Source organism: Cryptotermes secundus, unplaced genomic scaffold, assembly GCF_002891405.2.
Source record: "Cryptotermes secundus unplaced genomic scaffold, Csec_1.0 scaffold1423, whole genome shotgun sequence".
Taxonomy (NCBI): domain Eukaryota; kingdom Metazoa; phylum Arthropoda; class Insecta; order Blattodea; family Kalotermitidae; genus Cryptotermes; species Cryptotermes secundus.
In genome coordinates this window covers 1,544-26,078 of record NW_019724769.1, presented here as the reverse complement: position 1 = coordinate 26,078, position 24,535 = coordinate 1,544, and the positions used below count along the sequence as shown (strand labels likewise).

The 24,535-nt window shown below is 44.5% G+C and overlaps 2 protein-coding genes across 2 annotated transcripts in view; both read right to left on the bottom strand.

Moving 5' to 3' along the window:
- The window catches only part of LOC111863039 (proline-rich protein 2-like), an 11,929-nt gene extending 5,734 nt beyond the window's left edge, over positions 1 to 6,195 (bottom strand). Inside the window, exons 1-2 of the mRNA XM_023848985.2 lie at positions 6,154 to 6,195; positions 4,476 to 5,226 (exon numbers count right to left, since the gene is read on the bottom strand). Of these exons, the coding sequence (XP_023704753.1) occupies positions 4,476 to 5,226; positions 6,154 to 6,168 (766 nt within the window). The 5' untranslated portion in view covers positions 6,169 to 6,195. The remainder of the gene's footprint in view (positions 1 to 4,475; positions 5,227 to 6,153) is intronic.
- On the bottom strand, positions 3,415 to 24,121 carry LOC111863038 (cell surface glycoprotein 1). The gene is made up of 3 exons (XM_023848984.2): positions 24,040 to 24,121; positions 21,916 to 23,112; positions 3,415 to 4,239 (listed from the first exon to the last, which is right to left on the bottom strand). Exons 1-3 carry the CDS (start codon positions 24,052 to 24,054, stop codon positions 3,577 to 3,579), a joined length of 1,875 nt encoding a protein of 624 aa, XP_023704752.1. The 5' UTR covers positions 24,055 to 24,121; the 3' UTR covers positions 3,415 to 3,576.
- Between the last annotated feature and the right edge of the window lie 414 nt (positions 24,122 to 24,535).

Below are 24,535 nucleotides of genomic sequence, written 5' to 3'. Positions count from 1 at the left end.
ACCGACTTCCAACTGCATACTGCAATGCCTTACAGCCGGCAATATTGCTGGAAGCACGAAGCTGGAAGGATTCCGTAACGTTTAGCTAAGCAAAAGACTCCTCATATATGGCACCATTGCAGTCCCAGTTGAACCAGAATGAGCGTGGAAGGGAACAACCTGTTGCTTCCTTGCGTGTTTTATTTTAAAGTTCCCTGCATTTTGGAAGGAAATAACTGATCTATCCTGATAAATGGTTTATGTAACACATTAAAACTTGCAATATTCTCATTATATGTAATATATGTTCTCAGATTAATTAATATTTTGAAGTATAAAATATTTTTTCGAAATTGAAAAATTGCCAGAAATGTTTTTGGTTGCTTTTCTATAGGGAAGCAATGCTTCCACCGCATCCATGGACCCTGCACCCCTGCAAAACACATAACGAGCACGCTCTGCACCTGTGAAAGTAGCCATCTTGATTTCAACTGCGGGAGCGCTCGCAGTGGCGGCATTGGGTACTGCAGTACAATGTGCATGAAACGTGGTGTTTTGCTACATTATGACAGTTCAAAACGCTGTGTATGTCCTCTGTATAAATTTATATAAGCTTTCAAATTTGTAAAGCTCTTTTTGACACACCCTCTAATTTGCTACTCCGTGGATATAAATTGGTGACTGTTTGGGTTCTTTGGATTGCTGCTGACTTGTTTCAGGAATGTATTCTCTTCATCATGAAGTTCATGATATTGGTTACTAGAGTGCAGCCGGAAGTATTTTGCATGCGGAGTTTTATTATTAGCACGTTTGCGTTTTTTAATGACTTGCCACGGATTATCTTTGTTATGTTTTGCTGGTTTCGCTTCCAGTTCTTCGTCTTCCCTTAATAGTACATATCCAGTGGATGTGTAGGAACTGACATAGTTTCGTCCTACGAATGTTTGAGAATTGTTGCAAATTGCGTTCTGTTTAATATAGTTATACGCTGCTGGTTGATTTGCAGGCAGTGGATTATTTACTAACACTGGAAATTGTTGATTATATGACGTGTGCTGCATTTGCATATCTGTCGTCGATTGCTGTAGTTGATGGAGGTGCATTTGTAAATTATGTTGGTATCCCGTTTGGTAGTTTTGTATGTTTAGTTGAGGATGACTCAGGTCATACGGACTGACTTGACCTGGGCAGTTTCCGTTCCATAGCACATTCATTGAGTTACCGTCCATTCAGCACTATTATTAGTCTATATAACACTGCTGTATCAGTATTTTGTTGTTTATTGCAAATAGAAGAATGTTTATGAATACTGCACTTGATAAGATAGCGGATCCGCACCTCCTATCACTTTAATTGTTCATTCGATGCTCAAGGGTACGCTATACGGACATGGATACTTGTAGTGTTGATTTCCTCTGCACTCGACCGCATTCAGCTAGCGCCCGATGTGAAATGCCTCTTCCTTACCACTCCCTTTCTCAGCAAATCCTGACCAATATCGCACAGGGTTCGCAAACGGGGCCATCGGTCAGATCACGCTGACATACCATCCCTTTCACCGTACCCAATTGGTCAGAAAACAGCTTCGGAAACGTTAATAGCAGATGTTCAAGCTTACGTGAGTCAGAAAAGCTCAAGGGCGAAGTATAGGCCGCTAGCTTGTTCAAGGCTTCTTCCGAACAAGGAAAAATTAAATGAGAATGCTGTATGGAAAAGTCTAATGGCTCAAAATCATAACGACAAGATTGCTCAAAGGAGAAAGTGTAAGAGGAAATCGCAAAATCGAGTCGCAATTTCGCAAATGACAAAAAATAAGTTGCCAAAATACACGGCACGGAAGAATTGCAAACACTAGAAATGTATACTTCGAGGAAAAGAAATGAAGTTTGATTTGTAGCGAGACGGCCTCTTTAATCACACAGCTCTGGCCACTAGCCATGTAAACAGTACGGTTCGTCGTTTGTACCAGACAAGGCAAACCTAGGGTCTGGATCTATTGAAATATATCTCGTCTAACAAAAGAGAATGAGGAAACCGAATCCAAGATGGCCGGCAAACAATTGTTCTTAATGGTTAACATAACCGAAGGATTAAAACCAGCTGCCATTACAGGAGAGACTCGACACCGAGGCTGTTCACTCTGAGGCGCTCGGACCTCTGCACCATCTTTCACTGCCGAGCGCCTCTTTCGTTTCCCTGTTTTCTAGACAATCCTTCCTAACCTGACCCATTCCGGGACACTTCCAGCACCTTATAGCACGGCTGGCTAACAGCCGGAGAGGTCTCCCCAACTGCTACACTAACGGGACGCGAAACACGCCAAAGTGGCATTAGGAAAATTCCCTCCGATCGTCAATAGCCCGTCCTTCGACTACTTGACTCGGAAGCAAATATAATTCTTTCATAGACTTGGGTTCAGAAACAAACACCAACTGAGAATGTACACGAGGATGAATATTTTGAAGCATACGGCGGACCAATACAGACTCAGGGACTTGACTGTCACGGTGGTGATTTGTTTATCCCTGTTACAGGTCATGGAGGCCCATAGGATTGTGAGACGTCGAGACTCCTGTATATACTAGACAGTGGTCTTAAAGATGGGGGTGAGAGTGTCAGCCTTACATGCCGGCCGCCCTTTACCCATCAGGATTCTTCCTGGAACTCATTTCTGAGAGTGATTTTGTCACCCGCATGTCCATAATGCGGTTAGAAGGATTAGGTCAGTTGAAAATCTGTTATCGTGGTCGGGAATAGAACGCACGACCTTGTGGCCTGTAGTACAGTTCCTCAACCAACTACTCCATCGCGTGCCCCTATCAACAATATTCGATATATTGTGACACAGAGGCACAAAGTGCGGTTCTGAGTGGCTTGGACCTTATTCACTGTCTGTAAGGGATGCTATGTATACGCACACACACCTACACGTAAACACGGGGTAAAGACGACTCGCCCAGCGACTCTTTGGTTCATCTGTACTTGTGTGCGTATACACGCTACATCGTGTGTCCTGTTGCGCAGGAAGGGAAGGCCATGACATGGCGGCAATGCTTCACACTTCTTTTTCTTAGGAATTTGAATGGAACCTGGGACGGAACCCAAGCTATACTGACTTGCGGGTTTAGAATGGAGTGTAAAATGTAAGAAGAAGCAAACTGTATATATAGAATAACCGAAGAGCTGAAAGGGAGGGGTCGAGTAGATGAAAGATTGCCTTGAAAATGGTAGTTTTGTATGTAAGTTTGTAACGGCATTACGAATGTTCCCTGCATGACGAGTTAGAGGAAAGGAAGTCGTTAAAATTCTGTTAAAGAATGCAAAAGTCTGCTTACGAATGTATACATAATGTAGAGTCGGACACATTTACCAAGGACAAACGAATATATTGTGTTTGAAAGGGTGGGGCGAGGTGGCAGAAATGAGAGCACGATATCTAGTATGCAACGTATATTTCCATTCTTAAAATGTAACATACAATTTTAAAGTATACGTACAGCGCCGGACAAAAACAACAGACTCCAAGTGTTGCAGCATATGGTCTCCAGTCTGTTGGACTTCCGGAGGGACGTCAGTGGTCTGTTAATTAGTCGTGGGTTATTCATAAGGTTTCTCGCCGTCGCCGGGATTCTCCCCGGGATGCTCGCCGGGATTCTCCCCTGGATGCTCGCCGGGATTCTCGCTGGGCTTTTCGCTGGGTTCCTCGCTGGTTTCGCAGGATTCCTCGGTGGGTTCCTCGCTGGGTTTTTCAGTTGGTTTCTCGCTAGGTCTCTCGCTGGGCTTTTCGCTGGGTTCCTCGCTGGGTTCGCAGGATTCCTCGGTGGGTTCCTCGCTGGGTTTTTCAGTTGGTTTCTCGCTAGGTCTCTCGCTAGGCTTTTCGCTGGGTTCCTCGCTGGGTTCGCAGGATTCCTCGGTGGGTTCCTCGCTGGGTTTTTCAGTTGGTTTCTCGCTAGGTCTCTCGCTGGGCTTTTCGCTGGGTTCCTCGCTGGGTTCGCAGGATTCCTCGGTGGGTTCCTCGCTGGGTTTTTCAGTTGGTTTCTCGCTAGGTCTCTCGCTGGGCTTTTCGCTGGGTTCCTCGCTGGGTTCGCAGGATTCCTCGGTGGGTTCCTCGCTGGGTTTTTCAGTTGGTTTCTCGCTAGGTCTCTCGCTGGGCTTTTCGCTGGGTTCCTCGCTGGGTTCGCAGGATTCCTCGGTGGGTTCCTCGCTGGGTTTTTCAGTTGGTTTCTCGCTAGGTCTCTCGCTGGGCTTTTCGCTGGGTTCCTCGCTGGGTTCGCAGGGTTCCTCGGTGGGTTCCTCGCTGGGTTTCTCGGAGGGTTCCTCACTGGTTTCCTCACAGGGTTCCTCGGTGGGTTCCTCGCTGGGTTTCTCTGAGGGTTTCTCAGTGGGCGGACGTGGAGGTATTGGAGGGAATGGTGGCCAAAAGGGAGGTATAAACGGTGGCACAAATGGTGGGAAAATAGGAGGTCCAAATGGTGGTGGGAAAAATGGTGGTCCATATGGTGGAGAAGCTGGTGGTCCATATGGTGGCAACACTGGTGGTCCATATGGTGGCAAAGCAGGTGGTCCATATGGCGGCAATGCTGGTGGTCCATGTGGTGGCAATGCAGGTGGTCCATATGGTGGCAAAGAAGGTGGTCTATATGGTGGAGAAGCTGGGGGTCCATATGGTGGCAAAGCAGGTGGTTGATATGGTGGAGAAGCTGGTGGTCCGTATGGTGGCAACACTGGTGGTCCATATGGTGGCAAAGCAGGTGGTCCATATGGCGGCAATGCAGGTGGTCCATGTGGTGGCAATGCAGGTGGTCCATATGGTGGCAACGCAGGTGGTTTATATGGTGGAGAAGCTGGTGGTCCGTATGGTGGCAAAGCAGGTGGTCCATATGGCGGCAAAGAAGGTGGTTTATATGGTGGAGAAGCTGGGGGTCCATGTGGTGGCAATGCAGGTGGTCCATATGGTGGCAAAGAAGGTGGTTTATATGGTGGAGAAGCTGGGGGTCCATATGGTGGCAAAGCAGGTGGTTGATATGGTGGAGAAGCTGGTGGTCCATATGGTGGCAAAGCAGGTGGTTTATATGGTGGAGAAGCTGGTGGTCCATATGGTGGCAAAGCAGGTGGTTTATATGGTGGAGAAGCTGGTGGTCCATATGGTGGCCAAGCAGGTTGCCCATGTGCTGGCTTTACCCCATTTTCCCTCTGTGCGGGTAGAGCGAGCGCCACGACGCCGATAGTTGCGATCAAAATGAGTGTCTGCAAACAAGAGAAAAGTGACGTCACATTCTGTGTCATTAATTGACCCTGTGATTGGTCAGTATCTCTCAGCGCGAAGATTTTATAAGGACTGAACAATTCGTGAATGAAAAATAAAATGTCTCTGAAAAGTTAGCGAAATGTATACAGTTTGGTGCTGACAGTACAGAACTGATTACTGCATGACAGAAGTTCCATGCGTTGGTGAGAGGGAAGGTTCACCGTGGATTGCACACCGCAGCCTTGAACTCGCTGCAAAATGCGCTGAAAATCCGACCACAATGCCGCTCCCTCATACAGCGCTCCATGTTCGAATGTGCCTGTGAACTGTTACACAGAAGCTGCACGATCACGATTCGGCTTGCAGAGCGTCGTTTGTGACAATAATTTCTACAGCGTGAAGCGGAGGGGACGCAGGATAAGAGAGGCTCTATTAGGACATTCCGGGCCGAAGCAAAGTGGAAATTTGCCCCCAGGACACAAATTACTCTGACTCGTCTCCCCCCCGGCCACTCGAAACAGATCGAAATTTATGAAAGGACGTTGTCACGTCTAATTAGAATTGTGGGCCCTGTCACGAATACGGCCGTTGAAGTCTTAATTCCTAAATCAGTTTCATATATTGGATTGCATAAATGTTCAGATAACTAGTAATGAACGCTCTACATATCAACAATAGTTCTGCAGGAATCAGTTTTCTGTTATCCATAGTTGAATGCGGTGATGTTACGCCGTGTAGTCTTATAAAGTTGCCCAAATTCTGGATGAAACATACTGCCAGCATGTTCAGGGTGGAAACGTAAGGCAGGCAAATAAGCAGCGAGAAACAAGAAGCAAAATTCTATAAAATATTTTTGCCATTCCGATGGGCTGCAATGCCCAGCTTTCACCATACCAGTTTCGGTTTGAATGCGTTCTGCCACTTACCTCGTAACGAGCCATTGCGAAGTCCGCTGACAAACGAAGAGGACCCAGCCTTATATAGGCACCCGTCTGTTTGAGCAGGTGTCCCGCAGGTCAAGCGATCCATTTGGGCCGTGACGCACTGAGGGGGTGGGGCCACTGAATCACCAGATTTGATACAGATGTGCAAAGAAATCCTTTCGTTATGCCTGTTTGTGTTGGCACCCTGAAATAATAATTGCATCAGCACCTTAGCACCTGAGCAGACAATTTGTTTTTGTGCCCATTTACATGCATAAGATACATACGTGTAGGAGATGGACAGGGGATATATTTGCCCTTAATAAGTCAATAATATTGCATGTGCTGGAGATGTAACGTTGTGTACTTACGCAATTATATTTGGGGAGGGCAGGAATTCTGTTTTATACCAAACATGTTTACTGGATTGACATTCGCGTGCTCTCAGTCTGTTAGAGTATCCACTATCGGTTGCTTGGCAGCGGCTTGCAACGGCGAAGATATCCTTCCTCTGGTTTGCCAAAGTATCTGCGGCCTCAACTACAAACTTCTCACAGCGATAGCCCACAACGAGGAACTGCAGTTATATGTAGAACCTGCTATCTTACCAATGCACTCTTTACTAACTGCAGCTTCCAATTACTCCTGTTCGTAATATCCCTGTAATTGTTGTGTTCGTGTCTTTGGCGGAACCGTTACCTAGCAGCGCCTATTGTATAATTTTGTAGCGTTTTAGAATTGGCCTTTGAATTACAAATGTGCATTTTCTTCTAATTTTAGGGTGATACATAAATATTTATTATCTTACCGCATAAAGATCTACAGATCTGACCTATGTACAAAAGGCGCTCGAAATTATCCAGCATTTGATGTAATATGAAATTTTCAACCTAGCAATGAACGGTGTTTTGTAACATGGAAATCAGTCCTTCCTGTTCCCGAGCGCGCTAGTATCGCGTTATTCGTAATCATGCTCCAGTTTACACAAGATTGCCTGCAAAGTAAACTGTATGTAGAAAAACGCATAAAATCAGCGTTTATTTCTTACTGAAATATTTTGGGTTGTGGTCACAGAGGGTCGGGTTTGTGCCTATTCTCAAACGCGATGGGCTCCTTGATTCAAAAGAATTTTTCAACCAGTTGTATTATAATGGTTCACGTTTGGAGGGGAAACGTCGACGGCATATATCTGTGCGTTCTTCCGAGGACATTGACGCTGTAACCCCAGTAATTGAACAAGGAAGGCTGCAGCACAGCTAGGGAAATTGAAAAGTGATATGAATTTGTATCCATAGATTTTTTTTTTATTTTAGATTTTAGCAATCAGAATATTACACAATTCTATAAGCTAAAGTGCTGATTACTCATTAGATATACTAATGACTAGTGGCGTGAACAGGTTGATATCCAGCGAAATCACCTGTATAATCTATAATTAGTATCTATACATTAACTTAAGAGTAGTTCACTTGGCCACAGTTTTTTGAGTCTTTTGTTGCTTACTGGTTCCAGGAGTTGTTCCATGAGCTGATTGGGGTGGTTTTCTATGGAGTTATGATGTGTGATGGCTTTCTTGCGTATTGCTTCCTGCACGGTTGGTACCTGTAGATCTGTATGTAGTGTATGATTTGTTACGTACCAGGGAGCATTAACAATTTGACGGAGTATCTTGGATTGAGATCTTTGTATGATTGCAACATTTGATTTAGTTGATCAGCCCCATAATTCTAGTCCATATGTCCAGATTGGTTTGATAATTGTTTTATATATTAGAAGTTTGTTGTCTGTAGATAGTCGTGAATTTCTTCCCAGTAACCACTGTAGCTCCATTGTCTTGATGTTTATTTGTTTTTTCTTTTTTGCGAGATGTTGTTTCCATGTCAGTTTAGCATCCAAGTGTAGGCCTAGATATTTTACTGTTTGCTTTTGTGGTATCTGTATGTTGTTTATTGTGACTGCTGGGCATATTTCTTTTCGGAGGGTGAATGATATATGTGCGGATTTATTCTCGTTCACTTTCACTTTCCATTTTGTTAACCACTGTTGGAGAGTATTTAAGTAGTTTTGTGTAGTAGTTGAGGCTGTTTGAGGATCTGCGTGGCTAGTAAGGATGGCCATATCGTCTGCGAATGTCCCTATTAGGACATTTTGTGCCATCGGTAGATCTGACGTGTACAGGACATACAGCAGTGGTCCAAGGACGCTGCCTTGTGGTACTCCTGCACCGATTGGAAAGTAGTCAGATTCCTCTTCATTTACTTTGGTTTGAAAGGGTCTCCTACTCAAGTATGATTTTAGAAGATTGAAGGAAGCCGGTGGAAATACATGTTTGATTTTGTAGATAAGTCCAGGGTGCCAGACCTTATCGAAAGCCTGACTGATGTCGAGGAATACTCCGCTGCACTATTGTTTGTGTTCGAACGTTTTGTTTATGGTTTGTATAATTCTGTGAACTTGTTGCACGGTGGAGCTTAATTTCATCAGCTATTTCTTTTTGCGTGAATGCTTTGATGGTTGTATGTGTTATAGGTGGGTTTAATAGACTTTTTTTTCTATTTCTTGGTCGATTACTGTATCTGTTGGTTGGAATACGGAAGCCAAGTGTTCTGCAAAAAGTTTAGCTTTCTCAGCGTCATTTTTTGCCCATGGTTCATTGGTGTTTTTTCTTATTGGTGGCGTTGGAGTTTTAGGTTTTTTTGAGTTCTTGATTGGTTTCCATATCGAATTATCTGTTCTACTCAGTTTCGTTGTGTATTGCTCAAATTCTTCGCTCCTGACTTTTTTGAGCTTGTTTTTTAATTTATGACTTGTGTGGTTGTAAGCCCATTTATCAGCTGGTGTGTGGGTTCGTTGCCATCTTGATCTGGCTGTCCTTTTTTCCGCTATTAGTTTTTTAATTTCAAGCGGTATGTCTTGGTTTATTTTCCGTATATGAAGTTCTGGCGTTGACTGTTGTGCAGCTTGTTGTTGTTTGTTTATGAATGTTTCAGTAGTGTACTCGATTTCTTCTGTCGTCTTCAGTCGAATTTTTAGGTCGATGCTGTTGTAAGTATCCCAATTTGTTCGAGAGTTGAGTAGTTTAGGTGGAGGTTTCTTGTATATTACTGATGTTCCAATCGTTGCTATAATTGGAGAGTGGTCAGATGATAAGTCGTAATTGGGTACGATGTCAGTGTATGTTGAATTGATTCCATTTGTAATGTAAAAGTCTAGTAGGTCAGGAATTTTTTGTGGGTCAGTTGGCCAATACGTTGGGGTGCCTGTTGATAAGTATGAATGTCTACTGTGTTCTAAAGTTTTTAGAAGTTCTCTCCCTTTGGTTGTTGCCAGGCGTGAACCCCACCTGGTATGTTTGCTATTATAATCTCCTCCGGCTATGAATTTATTGCCTAATGTTTGGAAAAATTCTTGGAATTGATTCATTTTAATATTGTATCGTGGTGGACAATAAACTGCTGCAATTGTCAGCTCATATGATAATGTAGTTACTCTTATTGCGGTGGACTGTAGGAAATTTTTCTGGTATTTCGGTATCTCATAGTGTTGGATCGTACTTTTGATGAGAATCGCAGTACCGCCGTGGGCGGAGCCGTCAGGATGATTGGTATTATATGTTACATAGTTTGGTATTTTGAAGTAGGTTCTTACTGTGAAGATCCATAGAAAATGACAGCGTTACCTAAACTTAAATTTAAACAAACATTGGAGAATTTAATTTACTGAGTAGGCTCAGAATAATGAGGTATTGTTCAACAATGTTTGGTTTTCTGATGATGCACACTGCCACTTGGATTTTGTGTTTATTAAACAAAATGTGCAATTTTGGGTTATGAGAGAATCCACATTTGAATGATGAGAATGACAGTATGGGGCGCCATCTCAAGTCGCGGACTGCTAGAGCCAGGTATCTTTGAAGGGCCAGTGAACAGTGAGCACTAATTATGCATGTTGCGCCAGACTTTTGTGCCTCACCTTCTTCTTAGATGTTTGGCGTTATAAACAGGGTGAGTCGTTGTTGCATGCTGGAGCCATGCCCCACCCAGCGAATGTCGTTTTGGATTTTCTGCATGACATTTTAGACTCGTGTATTATCTTAAACCGAGATGCTGATCGTTTCCCAAGTGTACAGAAGTAGTTCTTATTTAAACCCATATGGCTACCTTATTTGGGGTTTACTTAACAGAAGGATTTTCCAAAATAGACGCAGACAATGATGGCATCGAGAGCAGTAATCACTGAGGCGTGCAAGGAGGTAACTGATGATGTGTGCCGTGGAGTAATCAACAACAACACGGCCGATGTTGAAGAAGTTACCAGGCGTAACTGCGTTGTTACTGTATTTCCCTCCCCCTCCTTGTCTCAGATCCCTACCGAAGTTTCCATTTTTCGTCATTGGGATCTCATGGACTAAAAAGAGAACGTTCGGTTTCAGTTTTGTCAGAAAGTTGGATGCAGACTTTTACCCCCCCCCCTCGGTCGTTGGTTATATGTGAAGCTTCCTGTTATCAACTTAACACAAAAGAATTTCGTTCAGACTTTCGTGTTTCGATATTGACGATGGTTGCCTTCATCAATGACCAGATCTTCAGCGTTTCTTTTCGTTGTCATTCTAAAATTGGTGCAAACAATTTGTCGCTGTTCCCTAACACTTTAATCAGTCTCGTTAACCTCCCATCCTATTTTGAAAAAATATAACAGAGCTTATGAGATCATCTTGTTGTTGAGCCGTCCTTCCTCACGCGTGTACCCACTCGTCATGTGTAGATTACGTAAGAAGGCAGGCGGAAGGGCCACAGGAAACATCTTGCTTGCTGACGTGGTGTTCGGAAACCTCCCTAAGTTGAGATAGGGATCTCGGGGGGAAGAAAACCGAAAATGCAATTCAGACAGGAATATAATGGAGTAGTAAACAAGCCGGGCTTGCGACGAGCTGATCACCCGCCCAAGGAGTCCTACCGAATGTGTAGGATCTAGAAAAACGGAAGTGAACGGAGAAGTTCATGGAGGTAGGCCTAAGCCCACTGGGGCTGTACGAGTAGTGCCAAGGAGAAAAAACAAAAAACAAAAGAAGTCGGGCTGTGGAGGTATAACCATGTTACCAAGGCACTATATATAGTAACATAATAAGAGATAAGCCCATAGGCGTAAAAGAAAATTATACAAATACAGATCAAATGATTAATACAGACTGTCTCGAAAAGGTACTACACACGAACAGAATAAAAGTCGCAGACGCGACACTGAACTCGAAGTACAGTCCCTGTGTAATAAGAGTAGAAACCAAACAGTTCTTCCTCGGAACGAGGCATAACTTTCCTACTATAAGTCGCGAGGGCTCAGTTCCCCAGGGGCCGTACAGCAGGGCCAAGACGACATTTCAGAACAAATGAGGTTAAACCGAAACAAAATTTTATAGTCAAGGCCAGAACCTGCTCACACGAGGACCACCAGAGAAAGAGAGCAAGCGACCGGCCGCACACACTGTTGCCGGACAGAAGGGCGAAGGAGAAGAAAAAAAGGGGGTGTACACGTAACAACCACGTCAACAAAGAGTTCAATAGCAAAGAAGGAAACAATGCTTCTGCGGAACAATTAGGTCGCCGGAAAGAGTACAAAGATCGTATTCATAAAGAACCGTTAAACACGGTTCAGGATCTCTCCCTGATATTAAAAAAAAAAAAACCACACGAAGAGCAACTCTGGTAGTCCGGCATAATAATCCCGACACGATAACTCCCTGGGGGCTTTTCTCTTCCCACCTAACGGGGGAAACCGCAGGAAAACACTCAGTCCATTACTGCACCCTGCTATGAAGAAAGCACCGGGAGGGAGACCCCCAGGGAAGTCACCTTCGCGGAGGACGGCTAAATCAAATCAGTCCAAATCTCAAGCGTCACCACCATTCTCACTCCCAGCCACGCACACCACTAAAGCTGGGGGTGGGAGGACATAACTTCCGGGCCGTTATCCAAGAGCCCCAACTGCAGTCGAGAATGTCCAGACGTCGAACAGGAAGAGATGTAGCTACACTCCGACCCCCTTGGGACCCAGGGATTCGGAGGCGTCAAAGAACAGCTTCGTCGAAACTCTCCAGCGTCCCCAAGCCAATAAGGAAGGGATAAAGGAAAGTGTAGTCAATAACACAACTGCAACATAAAACGAACGGCAGCACAGCGCAATTCCCTGAGAAAAGTTTACAAAAAATAATAATAATAATAATTACAAGGGCACGCGCCCTAATCTGCATTGAAATATCTCTTTAATTGCGAAACATGAGCCTTTGTAACTAGCACACCAGAGTCAGGATTAGTCAGTTGTGCGGTGACCTTAGTCAGAAATCTAGCAATTCGATCTTGGCCGACGGCTTCAGGGCTTTCAAACTCTGAAGGTGGAGTTCTACGAGGACCAGATATCCAACCTTAAACACTGGCTCGCGTCATATCGCCTGGCAACCCTATCCCTGGCCCTTTTCACATTTGCCAAGACCCGTTCCCAAAATACCTTAGTGTCCTGAGGGGTCTTCTGCAAATCTAGCTCAGAGAACTGCCACTTCAATCCCAAGGGGTGGTTCAGTTCGCGCCCTGGGAATAACAAGGCAGGTGTAGAGCCAGTACTCTCATGCCATGCGGTGTTAAACGCCATGCTGTTAGATGGGAGACTCGTCCCATCGAGTGTGTTGGAGATTATGGTAGATGGTTAAGGCCGCCTTCAAATTTCAATTGAATCGCTCCATCTGAGAAGCCGGGGGATAATATGGAGATATCGTGACATGCTTTATCGGCCAGGAAAAACAAGTGTTATAAAACAAACGGGACTTAAAATCCCACCTCATTGTCGGATACTATACACTTCGGGACTCCAAAACAAGGAAAATACTTTCCGACGAAGCACGAAACCACTGCCTCAGAAGTTATCCTCTTACAGGCTACATCGCCACAAACTTGGAAAACCCGTCTAGGACAACCACGATGGTCAGGTTGCCCTGATGACTCCGAACAGTGGGGCCCACAAACTCAACAAAAAATCGCTCCATCGGCTTAGTTACAATGTGACTACTATGGAGGCCAACCTGGCTATTTTGAGCCGGCTTTGCCCTCTGATATTCTTGACGCTGCCTGACATATTTAAGTACATCAGGCCTTATGCCCGGCCAATAAGAGACGTTGGATATCCGTTGACGGGTCTTGGCCACTCCCAAGTGCGCGCTCAAAATTGAGTCATGAAAGTACTTGAGTATCGTGGTCCTCAAACCTTGGAGAACCAAATACCTCTGGGTCTTAGTCCTAGGAGAGAAATAAACAAGTGTGTCGTTCGCCAATTTGAATTTACGAACAGCAGGATCTCGCTGCTTAAGCTTTCCATACACCTCGCTACAACAGGCATCCTTAATCTGTTGCTCCCTGATGGACTGAAAGGCAGCCGGCAAATGTTGGAGGACTGTTTGGGAGGGTCTTCAGACTGACGAGTTAAGCAGTCAGCCACAATGTGACTTTCCCCTGGAATATGAACTTCGTTGAATTTATACGTAGCAAGTCGCAAGATCCACCTCTATATACGGCCTAGTTCTTTAATATGCCTCAACAACCAGGACAGAGCCTGATTATCCGCATGGAGGGCGAATTCCTTATGTTCAAGGTAGACGCGAAATTTTTCACATCATCAAACTACAGCAAGGAATTCCTTTACATCGACGGGGTATTTACGTACAGAAGTATTAAGTACACGACTAGCGAAGGCTATGGCAGCCAATCGCTTCCCTTGTTGTTGGTTAAGGACAGCCGAAATGGCAACGTCACTCGAATCACAGACCAACACGAACTCTTTCGAGAAGTCCGGAACTTGTAAGACGGGGGCGTAGAAATAGAAATTATGAGCTGCTCACAGGCTCTCCTCTGAGGTTCATCCCACACAAACGCAGCCTTCTTAGGTTTTAACGCATGGAGTGGTTCCGCTAATTGTGAAAAATCCTTCACAAAATATCCGTAAAATACAATCATACCAAGGAGACGGCGTACTACCTTCAGGTTCTTTGGGGGTGGGACAAGTGAACAATCGCTTCCACCCTCTGCGGCAAAATCTTAATCCCTTTCACAAGTAAGGAATGACCTAGAAATTTAATTTCACATTGAGCCAGATGAACATTATCACGGTTCAAGGTGAACCGGCCTTCTCAAGGCGACCAAATACTTCCTTTAAATTGCCTAAGTGTTCTTCCATTTTTTTTTATTTAAGATAGATTCATACAATCTGTCCAATTAAGGACAATGAGCACTTTTGGTGACTATGTCATTAACAGTGTTAATAAGGCTGTCCCAGTAGATGCCTTAAGATTTGTGGCATGTATACTCTTAAAACTAGCTAAATCTATCAGACAGGTCTGACGGTTTGAATCTTTTTAATCTCCTAACTTCATCTTCATGGGTTAGTAGTGAGGCTGCGAGTTCGTTTGGATGTATTTGTAGTCTCCGACTGTACTTAGCACTACACTTTTTAATTTCTTCTCGCACTGTAGATACACTTAAGTCCTTATGTAACACTGTATTGGGCACATACCAGGGCGCATCAACTATTTCTCTGAGAACCTTGTTCTGAAATCGTTGTAGTATTTCCAGGTTTGAATTGCTGGCTGTTCCCCACGGTGATATACCATACGTCCATATAGGTTTGAGTATTGCCTTGTAGAGTAAGAGTTTGCTATTAAGAGATAGTTGTGATCTTCTTCCGATTATCCAGTACAATTGCCGAATTTTCAGGCCCAATTGTTTTCTTTTGCTGAAGATATGTTTCCGCCATGTTAGCCGGCGATCTAAATGTATGCCAAGATACTTGGCTACATCTGCTTGCGGTAGTTGTGAGTCATTTAGTGTAACTGGCGGACATTGTCCTTTTTTCATAGTAAATGTTACCTGGACCGATTTGCTCTCATTGACTTTGATCTTCCACTTTCTTAGCCATTTTTGCATGTCATGTAGGTTTTCTTGAAGACATCTAGATGCCGTAGCAGGATCCATATGGGTTGCTAAAACAGCGGTGTCATCAGCATATGTTGCAGTCATGGTCATTTCGGTAGTAGGTAGGTCTGCAGTGTAAAGGAGGTATAGTAACGGGCCTAGTACGCTGCCTTGAGGTACCCCAGCTAGTATAGGGTAGATTTCAGTGTAGAAATCTTCATGTTTGACGAAGAAATATCTTTGCGTAAGGTAAGATTTTAAGATGGAGAACATATTATGGGGCAGATTTGACTTTAGTTTGTAACAGAGTCCCTGGTGCCACACCTTGTCAAATGCTTGGCTAATATCGAGAAAGGCTGCTGTACAGAACTTCTTTTCTTCTAGGGCGTTGGAGGCTTCTTTCACTACTCTATGTACCTGTTCAATAGTACCGTGCTTGCTTCTGAAACCAAACTGATGGCTTGGTATTAATTTCTGTTCTTCTAAGATTGGTGTGAGGCGTTTCAGCAAGAGTTTTTCTAAGACTTTTGAAAGGACTGGTAGAAGACTTATAGGTCTATACGATGCAATCTCTCTGGGATTTTTCGCCGGTTTAGGAACCATGATGATTTGCGCTATTTTCCATTGAATGGGGAAGTGCTCCACTCTCAACACTGAATTGAAGATCATCGTGATTACGTGAAAACACTTCTCAGAGACTTCCTGTAGGACCTTCCCTGTAGTTATGTCATACCCAGGCGCTTTATTTGCGTTGATTTCTTTTTGTATGACTTGTCTGACTTCTTTAATTTTGAATTTTTTTATGGGTGGGGCCATCTGATGCGGTGCTGCAAGGACCCTATTGATCGCCTGCTGGTCTTCTAGGGTACTTTCGATGTCGTTGGGGAGAAATACATTTTGCAAATGCTTGGCAAATGCCATGGCCTTTTGTTCATTGCTTCTTGCCCACTTATCGTCAGAGGTTTTGACTGGCGGTATTGATTGTTGCGGTCTTTTAAGTCGCTTCGTTGCCTTCCATAGCGAATAATCTGTTGCCGTGGTGGCAGTTAAACCAGCCAGATACGTCTGTACGGAATCATCTTTTAGTTTCTGTAGCAAGCTTTTAAGGTCTTTTGTAAGTTTATTAAGCTTTTGTTTGTCAGGCTGTGCTCGTGTTAACTGCCACCTTTTTCTTGCTTTTCTTTTTTCAGCTATCTTTTGTTTTACAATAACTGGACATTCCTCCTTGCAATGGGTGTGCTGTTGGACGGGTGTAGCCTGCCATGCTGCTGTTTGAATGGCTTTAGTTAGGTTTTCAACTGCTGTTTCAATATCCATTGCAGTTTTTAGTGGAATATCTATAGCAATTATTTCGTCCAATTTTTCTCTGAAATAATTCCAGTTTGTACGCTTGTTATACAGTGACGGCCCTTTTTCTTTTTCAATTATGTGTGAATAGAGGGTTACTAGAAGTGGGGTGTGATCTGAGGAAAGGTCTAAGGATGATTCTATCGAGAATCGTTTCATCTGAATTCCTTTGATTACACAGAAATCGAGCAGATCTGGTATTTTCTTGGTGTCAGTGGGCCAGTATGTCGGTTGCCCGGTGGATAAATAACTTAGGTTATTGTTTCCCAGAGCGGTCAGCAGCTCTCTCCCTTTAGTATTAGTGATTCGTGATCCCCACGCTGTATGCTTGGCGTTAAAATCACCAGCTACTATAAACCTATTGCCCAGTGTTCTGAAGAATTTTTCATAGTCCTTACGGTTGTTATTATGTTTTGGTGGGCAATAGATTGCAGAGAAGGTTAGATCACCGGCATAGTTTTGAACGGTTACACTGGTAGCTTGAATATTTTCTTGTTTGTACTCCATTCTTTCGTAGTGCTGAATGTTTCTTCTGATAATTACTGCAGTGCCATCTGGGTGTTGTGTATGACATATATTGTAGTTTGGTAATTTGAGATGAGTCCTGTCAGTGAAGTGTGCTTCAGAAATCAGCATGATGTCAATGCAGTTGTTTTGTAAGAATATTTTGAGTTCCTGTGCGTGTTGTGACAGCCCATTGGCATTCCACACTCCGATTTGGAGAATTTGTACCGCCATTAAGCAATTTTAGTTATGAGCGTTGTGAGAAGGTTTAACATTGTGCCCAACTGTTCCATTAGCTTTTTCATCATTTGGGTTAGTTCTGCCAATTCAGTGGCTGGTTGTGTCATTACTGAGGCATTGTATTGATTGACTTCAGGGATCGTTTGTGTGGGTTGTATATGTTGTTTTAAGAACTTGGGCAAATGTTTCTCCCTGTAGTGTAGTTTTTGTTGGTGATTTTATTCGTTCTCGCATCGCTGGGTATATCTTTTGCTGCAGCTGTTTGTGTATCATGCATCCCCTATAGTTTGCAGGGTGATGCTCGTTACAGTTTACGCAGCGGACCTCTTCGTCTCTTGTTTTCCTGGGACAATCACTGGTCAAATGATTTTCTGCGCATTTAACGCATCGAGGGTTGTTATAGCAGTAATTCTTCGTGTGGCCATATCTTTGGCATCTCGTGCACTGAGGTATCTCTCGTTTAGCATGTGGTGCTTCAAATTGGACACAAGTATTCATGAGTAACTTTATGTTATATATGTCCTTATTATTAGCCTTTGGCTTTAGGTCCACATAGAATATTGGTAAGGGATTTTTAGTCTTCCTTTGTTTTACGTTCCAGATGTTGGTAACTTCGTGACCTTTTGATTCAATACTAGTTTTAATCTCATTTAAGTCTGTTGTCGGATGGACATTTTTTAAGACTACTCTAAAGCTTCTATCTTGTTTTGGTTTATACGAGTAAAATTATGTTTTTTTGTCAATTAGGGATTTTAGGATCGTACTGTAAACTGTACTTTCTAAGGGCTGTACTTTGACTTGATCAGAGCTCAGAGTTTTGATGTTATATTTTTGATTTGCTATCTCATCAAGTAATTCGATTAGAGGTTTGATGTTTTTGACACATGCGATGAATATAGGAGGGGGTTTAGGTTCCCTGGTTTTTGAACTGTCTTCTTGTACTGAGTCCATTTCTTCTTCTGAGAGGGCACGGTACCTGTTACTAGTTGACACTGCCTCTCCGAGCCAGTAGTCGTTCACTTCATGATCTCTCGCTCTCTTCCTGGCGCGTGGATCAGTTTGCCAGTCGTTTCCTTGTTTGGGTAGAGCTTGAAAATTGTGATTATAATACTGCATTTGGCTGGTCATTTGCACGTTCTGTTGAGGTTGACTGCAATACATGATGGGATTCTGAGAGACACCTTGTTCGGTGGCAGGAGGCTGCATGTATGATGTGGGTATCGGTATATTTATATATGATGATGGTGTATTATGATCTGTGTAATCATTCATGTTTGATGGTGGTGAATGTATATAGTTGTTGGGGTAGGCCATGGCCACGGCCATGCACTTATATAGTACTATGCACTAGAAGATTGTTCCACTTTTATCAAGCATTATCGAGAAAATAAACAAGATTGAACATTCCGATATATAGTTCACGTAATGATTCACTCACTGTGCCCACTTAGACTTTAAGTCTACGTAACTACCAACACTGCTCTTCGGAGCAACGACATATACACGTCCGCACAGCATAGGACTTCTCGTCCAACTCGTTCTTCCATGGAACGAGAATACACTAACAACTCATCCATGAAATTGTAAACATATTGTGACATGTTGCGCAAACGAGAACCCCCCACCCCCACCAGCAGCAGTGACGCGGCGGGTGAGTCAGCGCTCCCCTCCCCCTCCTCCGCATGGTAACGCAACAGGATTGGTACCGTAGTAACAACGGTTACTACCGCTAGCGTTGCTAGCAACACAGCGCCAGGCAACAAGGCCGTTTTCTGTATTGTCCGATCGAGGCTACATGAGGAGCAGCAAAGGCTATTCACAGTCAGTTGTACTGTGACAGTCGCCGAGTGCGTTATCAACGACTTCTCAGTTCGCAAGTTACGAGCTACAGCCGCGTGTGCGATAACCAGTGATAACCAGTCATATCTGGAGTGTGTAATTCAGAGAGACTTGAATAGCTCCCGCATTATTAGTACGTGAAGACTCTCGAAGAGAGTGTTAAGAGATTTTGTTCTAGGGTTTGTAAAGTGTGGAAACCCGTAACATTGTAATAATTAATTGTAGCCGTTATTTGAAGATTGTTAAATAAACCAATTAACCATCTCTACGGCGTATTCGGTAACGTAAACACGTTACAATATTTATTTTTCAAATGTCCAAACAGGGAATCTACTACCCGAAAAAGCACTTGACAGCCAACGCTCATTCCCATGGGTAGCTTAGTATATTCACACAGACCAAATGTAGTAGAAAAGGCCGTTGCCTTACGGCCTTGGCGGACAATGGGATCTGGTAGTAAGCTGAATTAAGATCCAAGATGGAAAAGGCCTTAGCTCCCGAAAATAGGCAGAAGCATGTTCAAGACTAGGCATAGGAAACGCATCAAAGTCAACCTTCTTATTAAGAAGACGATAATTTACAATCCGATACCTGACTTGAGGCTTAGGAACTAAGAAGCCTGGACTCGCATATTGAGAAAAAATTTCCTTACCACTCCCTTTTTCAGCAAATCCTGAACAATATCGCACAGGGTTCGCAAACGGGACCATCGGTCAGATCACGCTGACATACCATCCCTTTCTCCGTACCCAATTGGTCAGAAAACAGCTTCGGAAACGTTAATAGCAGATGTTCAAGCTTACGTGAGTCAGAAAAGCTCAAGGGCGAAGTATAGGCCGCTAGCTTGTTCAAGGCTTCTTCCGAACAAGGAAAAATTAAATGAGAATGCTGTATGGAAAAGTCTAATGACTCAAAATCATACCGACAAGAATGCTCAAAGGCGAAAGTGTAAGAGGAAATCGCAAAATCGAGTCACCATTTAGCAAATGACAAAAAATCAGTTCCCAGAATACGGGGGACGGAAGAATTGTCAAAGAATAGAAATGTATACTTCGAGGAAAAGGAATGAACCTTGATTTGAAGCGAGAAGGCCTCTTTAATCACACAGCTCTGGCCACTAGCCATGTAAACAGTACGGTTCGTCGTTTGTACCAGACAAGGCAAACTTAGGGTCTGGATCTATTGAAATACACCTCGTCTAATAAAAGAGAATGAGAAACCGAATCCAAGATGGCCGGCGAACAGTAGTTCTTAATGGTTAACATAACCGAAGGATTAAAACCAGCTGCCATTACAGGAGAGACTCGACACCGAGGCTGTTCACTCTGAGGCGCTCGGACCTCTGCACCATCTTTCACTGCCGAGCGCCTCTTTCGTTTCCCTGTTTTCTAGACAATCCTTCCTAACCTGACCCATTCCGGGACACTTCCAGCACCTTATAGCACGGCTGGCTAACAGCCGGAGAGGTCTCCCCAACTGCTATACTAACGGGATGCGAAACACGCCAAAGTGGCATTAGGAAAATTCCCTCCGAACGTCAATAGCCCGTCCTTCGACTACTTGACTCGGAAGCAAATATAATTCTTTCATAGACTTGGGTTCAGAAACAAACACCAACTGAGAACGTACACGAGGATGAATATTTTGAACCATACGGCGGACCAATACAGACTCAGGGACTTGACTGTCACGGTGGTGATTTGTTTATCCCTGTTACAAGCCATGGAGGCCCATAGGATTGTGAGACGTCGAGGCTCCTGAATATACTAGACAGTGGTCTTTACCCACCAGGAATCTTCCTGTAACTCATTTCTGTTAGTGACTTTGTAAACCACAGTTCCATAATGCGGTTAGAAGGATTAGGTAAATTGAAAATCTGTTACCGTGGTCGGGAATAGAACGCACGACCTTGTGGCCTGTAGCACAGTTCCTCAACCAACTACTCCATCGCGTGCCCCTATCAGCGATATTCGATATATTGTGACAGAGAGGCACAAAGTGCGGTTCTGAGTGGCTTGGACCTTATTCACTCTCTATAAGGGATGCTATATATACGCACACACACGTAAACATACACACGCGATAAAGACGACTCGCCGAGCTACTGGTTGGTTCATGTGTACTTGTGTGCGTATGCACGCTACATCGTGTGTTCTGTTGAGCAGGAACGGAAGGACGTGACATGGCGGTAATGCTTCACAATTCTTTTTCTTAGGAATTTGAATGGAATGTGGGACGGAACCCAAGCTATACTGACTTGCGGGTTTAGAATGAAGTGTAAAATGTAAGAGGAAGCAAACTGTATATATAGAATAACCGAAGAGCTGAAAGGGAGGGGTCGAGTAGATGAAAGATTGCCTTGAAGATGGTAGTTTTGTATGTAAGTTTGTAACGGCATTACGAATGTTCCCTGCATGACGAGTTAGAGGAAAGGAAGTCATTAAAATTCTGTCAAAGAATGCAAAAGTCTGCTTACGAATGTATACATAATGTAGAGTCGGACACATTTACAGAGGACAAACGAATATATTGTGTTTGAAAGGGGGGGCGAGGGGGCAGAAATGAGAACACGATATCTGGTATGCAACGTATATTTCCATTCTTAAAATGTAACAGACAGTTTTAAAGTTGACGTACAGCGCCGGACAAAAAGAACAGACCCCAAGGGTTGCAGCATATGGTCTCCAGTCTGTTGAACTTCCGGAGGGACGTTAGTGTTCTGTTAATTAGTCGTGGGTTATTCATAAGGTTTCTCGCCGGGATTCTCACCGGGATGCTCGCCGGGTTTCTCGCTGGGTTCCTCGCTGGGTTTTTCAGTTGGTTTTTCGCTGGGCTTTTCGCTGGGTTTCTCGCTAGGTCGCTCGCTGGGTTTTTCGCTGGGTTCCTCGCTGGTTTCGCAGGATTCCTCGGTGGGTTCCTCGCTGGGTTTTTCAGTTGGTTTCTCGCTGGGCTTTTCGCTGGGCTTCTCGCTAGGTCTTTCGCTGGGTTCCTCGCTGGGTTCGCAGGATTCCTCGGTGGGTTCCTCGCTGGGTTTTTCAGTTGGTTTCTCGCTAGGTCTCTCACTGGGCTTTTCGCTGGGTTCCTCGCTGGGTTCGCAGGATTCCTCGGTGGGTTCCTCGCTGGGTTTTTCAGTTGGTTTCTCGCTGGGCTTTTCGCTGGGTTTCTCGCTAGGTCTCTCGCTGGGCTTTTCGCTGGGTTCCTCGCTGGGTTCGCAGGATTCCTCGGTGGGTTCCTCGCTGGGTTTTTCAGTTGGTTTCTCGCTAGGTCTCTCGCTGGGCTTTTCGCTGGGTTCCTCGCTGGGTTCGCAGGATTCCTCGGTGGGTTCCTCGCTGGGTTTTTCAGTTGGTTTCTCGCTAGGTCTCTCGCTGGGCTTTTCGCTGGGTTCCTCGCTGGGTTCGCAGGATTCCTCGGTGGGTTCCTCGCTGGGTTTTTCAGTTGGTTTCTCGCTAGGTCTCTCGCTGGGCTTTTCGCTGGGTTCCTCGCTGGGTTCGCAGGGTTCCTCGGTGGGTTCCTCGCTGGGTTTCTCGGAGGGTTCCTCACTGGTTTCCTCGCATGGTTCTTCGGTCGGTTCCTCGCTGGGTTTCTCTGAGGGTTTCTCAGTGGGCGGACGTGGAGGTATTGGAGGGAATGGTGGCCAAAAGGGTGGTATAAATGGTGGCACGAATGGTGGTAAAATAGGTGGTCCAAATGGTGGCGGGAAAAATGGTGGTCCATATGGTGGAGAAGCTGGTGGTCCATATGGTGGCAAAGCAGGGGGTTTGTATGGTGGTAAAGCAGGTGGTCCATATGGCGGCAATGCAGGTGGTCCATGTGGTGGCAATGCAGGTGGTCCATATGGTGGCAAAGCAGGTGGTTTATATGGTGGAGAAGCTGGTGGTCCGTATGGTGGCAACACTGGTGGTCCATATGGTGGCAAAGCAGGTGGTCCATATGGCGGCAATGAAGGTTGTCCATGAGGTGGCAAAGCAGGTGGTCCATATGGTGGCCAAGCAGGTTGCCCATGTGCTGGCTTTACCCCATTGTCCCTCTGTGCCGGTAGAGCGAGCGCCACGACGCCGATAGTTGCGATCACAAGGAGTGTCTGCAAACCAGAGAAAAGCGACGTCACATTCTGTGTCATTAATTGACCCTGTGATTTTTAAGTATCTCTCAGCGCGTAGATTTTTTAAGGACTGAACAATTCGTGAAAGAAGAAGAAAATTTGTCTCAAAAGTTAGCGAAATATATACAGTTTGGTGCTGACAGTACAGAACTGATTACTGCATGACAGAAGTTCCATGCGTTGGTGAGAGGGAAGGTTCACCGTGGATTGCACACCGCAGCCTTGAACTCGCTGCAAAATGCGCTGAAAATCCGACCACAATGCCGCTCCCTCATACAGCGCTCCATGTTCGAATGTGCCTGTGAACTGTTACACAGAAGCTGCACGATCACGATTCGGCTTGCAGAGCGTCGTTTGTGACAATAATTTCTACAGCGTGAAGCGAAGGGGACGCAGGATAAGAGAGGCTCTATTAGGGCATTCCGGGCCGAAGCAAACTGGAAATTTGCCCCCAGGACACAAATAACTCCGTCTGGTCACCCCCCTGCCACTTGAAAAGATCGAAATTTATGAAAGGACGTAGTCACGTCTAATTAGAATTGTGGGCCCTGTCACGAATACGGCCGTTGAAGTCTGAATTCCTAAATTAGTTTCATGAAGTGGATTGCATAAATGTTCAGATAACTAGTAATGGACGCTCTTCATATCAACAATAGTTCTGCAGGCATCAGTTTTCTTTTAACAATAATTTAATACGGTGATGTTACGCCGTGTAGTCTTGTAAATGTTGCCCAGATTCTGGAAGAAATATACTGCCTGCATGTTCAGGGTGGAAACGTAAGGCAGGCAAATAGGCAACGGGAAACAAGTAGCAAAAAATCTATAAAATATTTTTGCCTGTCGGATGGGCTGCAATGCCCAACTTTCATTATACCAGTTTCGGTTTGAATGTGTTCTCGCACTTACCTCGTAACGAGCCATTGCGAAGTCCGGTGACAAACGATGAGAACCCTGCCTTATATAGGCACCCGTCTGTTTGAGCAGGTGTCCCCCAGGTCAAGCGATCCATTTCGGGCGTGACGCACTGAGGGGGTGGGACCACTGAATCACCAGATTTGATACAGATGTGTAAAGAAATCCTTTCGTCATGCCTGTTTTTCAGCACCTTAGCACCTGAGCAGACAATTTGTTTATGTGCCCATGGACATGCATATGATACATATTTTCCCTTAATAGGCAATAATATTGCATGTGCTAGATATGTAACTTTTTGTGCTTACGCAAATATATTTAGGGAGGGCAGGAATTCTGTTTTATACGAAACATGTTTACTGGATTGACATTCGCGTGCTCTCAGTCTGTTAGAGTGTCCACTATCGGTTACTTCGCAGCGGCTTGTAAAGGCGAAATTTTCCATCCTCATGGTTCCCAAATTATCTGCGGCCTCAGCTACAAACTTCTC